This window comes from Cynara cardunculus, unplaced genomic scaffold (assembly GCF_001531365.2).
Source record: "Cynara cardunculus var. scolymus isolate 2C unplaced genomic scaffold, CcrdV1 Un_Scaffold_9499, whole genome shotgun sequence".
In the NCBI taxonomy this organism is placed as follows: domain Eukaryota; kingdom Viridiplantae; phylum Streptophyta; class Magnoliopsida; order Asterales; family Asteraceae; genus Cynara; species Cynara cardunculus.
In genome coordinates this window covers 1-1,520 of record NW_020205016.1, presented here as the reverse complement: position 1 = coordinate 1,520, position 1,520 = coordinate 1, and the positions used below count along the sequence as shown (strand labels likewise).

General features: G+C 37.2%; 1 protein-coding gene across 1 annotated transcript; it reads left to right on the top strand.

Annotated features, from left to right (window-relative positions):
• Positions 1–549: 549 nt before the first annotated feature.
• Positions 550–963, top strand: LOC112505282 (PR5-like receptor kinase). The gene has a single exon (XM_025109213.1). It carries the CDS (start codon positions 550–552, stop codon positions 961–963), a length of 414 nt encoding a protein of 137 aa, XP_024964981.1.
• The last annotated feature ends 557 nt before the right edge of the window (positions 964–1,520 follow it).

Below are 1,520 nucleotides of genomic sequence, written 5' to 3'. Positions count from 1 at the left end.
GTTATATATAATTCTGAAACATTGTTCTAAATCTCACGTTTAACATGCTTATAAGTAACAACTCTAGCGTTTAAATATTTGTAACGATACTTGTGTTTATATATGTTTTCATGTTATAAATTCTTTCCATAGCTAGTTACATACAACAAAATTGGGTTTATAGGACACTCTCAATCTCTAAGCGTCTCAGTAGACCGCTTTATAGATCTTAATTTATCGGACCAAAACAAAAAACGTTATATCTAAAGGTGTTGTAATAAGTTTATACGACACTTTTGGGCGTCTTAACAAGTTCTTAGGACATTTTTAATACAAAGTGTCGCATTAGCAACTTTATAGGACACTTTTGAAAAAGTGTCTTATAAACTCAATTTTTTATATGACAGTTTTTTCAAATAGTGTGCTATAAAGTTGCTAATGAGACGCTTTATATTAAAAGTGTTCCACAAAAACTTATTACAACGTCAACAAACGTCATATAAACTTATTACAACGCTTTTAGATAGTTTTGGGATGCTACTTTTTGAGATCGTCGGGAGGAGGAGGAACATGGACGTGACTCTCGGTGATAGCCAAGAGTGGTTCCCGCTGTGGGCGTGGCGCAAATACGAACAAAAGCAATTGAAGGAGTTGATGATGGTTTGTACCATTAAAGAGAAGGATGAAGAAGTTGCGGAGAGGACGCTTAAGGTCGCTCTTTGTTGTGTGCAATATCGGCCGGAGACTCGGCCGGTGATGAGCATCGTTGTCAAAATGTTGGAAGGTGCATTAGAGGTTCCGGAGCCGTTGAATCCTTTTTCGCATTTGATTTCAGGGGTTATCGAGACCGGTGATTCTTTGGCTCGAATGGCATGGAATGTTGGTGGTTCTGATTGGTCCACGTCTGAAGTCGTCACTAAATCTACTGTAGTTGAGGGAACACCTCTCATGAAGAAATATGAGATCACAGTAGCCTCTGTGTAATTGTACGGAACGAAACCAATATATATGTATTGTGATTAATCAAATAAAAACTAGATAGTTTATGGTAACTTTGAGGTCTAATATAAACCAATTATTTTAGATAATTAATGTTATTGACTAAAATAAAACAAAGAGTAAATTAGTAAACTGTGTTGATTATTCAATTTACTTTAATTATTTTAATATATGTATATATATATATATATATATATATATACACACACACACACAGAGGGACCAAATCCGATTGTCTTCTCTGGCACCTACCACCACTCCGATGACCTCCTCCGGTCATCTTGTCTGACCAAGACGTCGTCTCCAATGATCGACCACTAAACATCCATCTGTGACAGTGAGTGGTACCACAACTGGTATCATAGTGGTCTCAAAGTTTACTTGGTGCGTGTTGGATATCATATTGTTTATCTTGGTGTATTATGGGTATCACATGCACTACAAAAATGCTGGGTATCAGCTGATCCGTCGCTGAAAGTGCTTTCCGTCGTTGATCCGTCGCTGATACTCCGTCGGTCAAAATGTCGTAGGTAATGCTATCA

Bases quoted from the DNA above. Each gene is read 5' to 3' on its own strand.
- LOC112505282 (XM_025109213.1), top strand. From the start codon at position 550: ATGGACGTGACTCTCGGTGATAGCCAAGAGTGGTTCCCGCTGTGGGCG.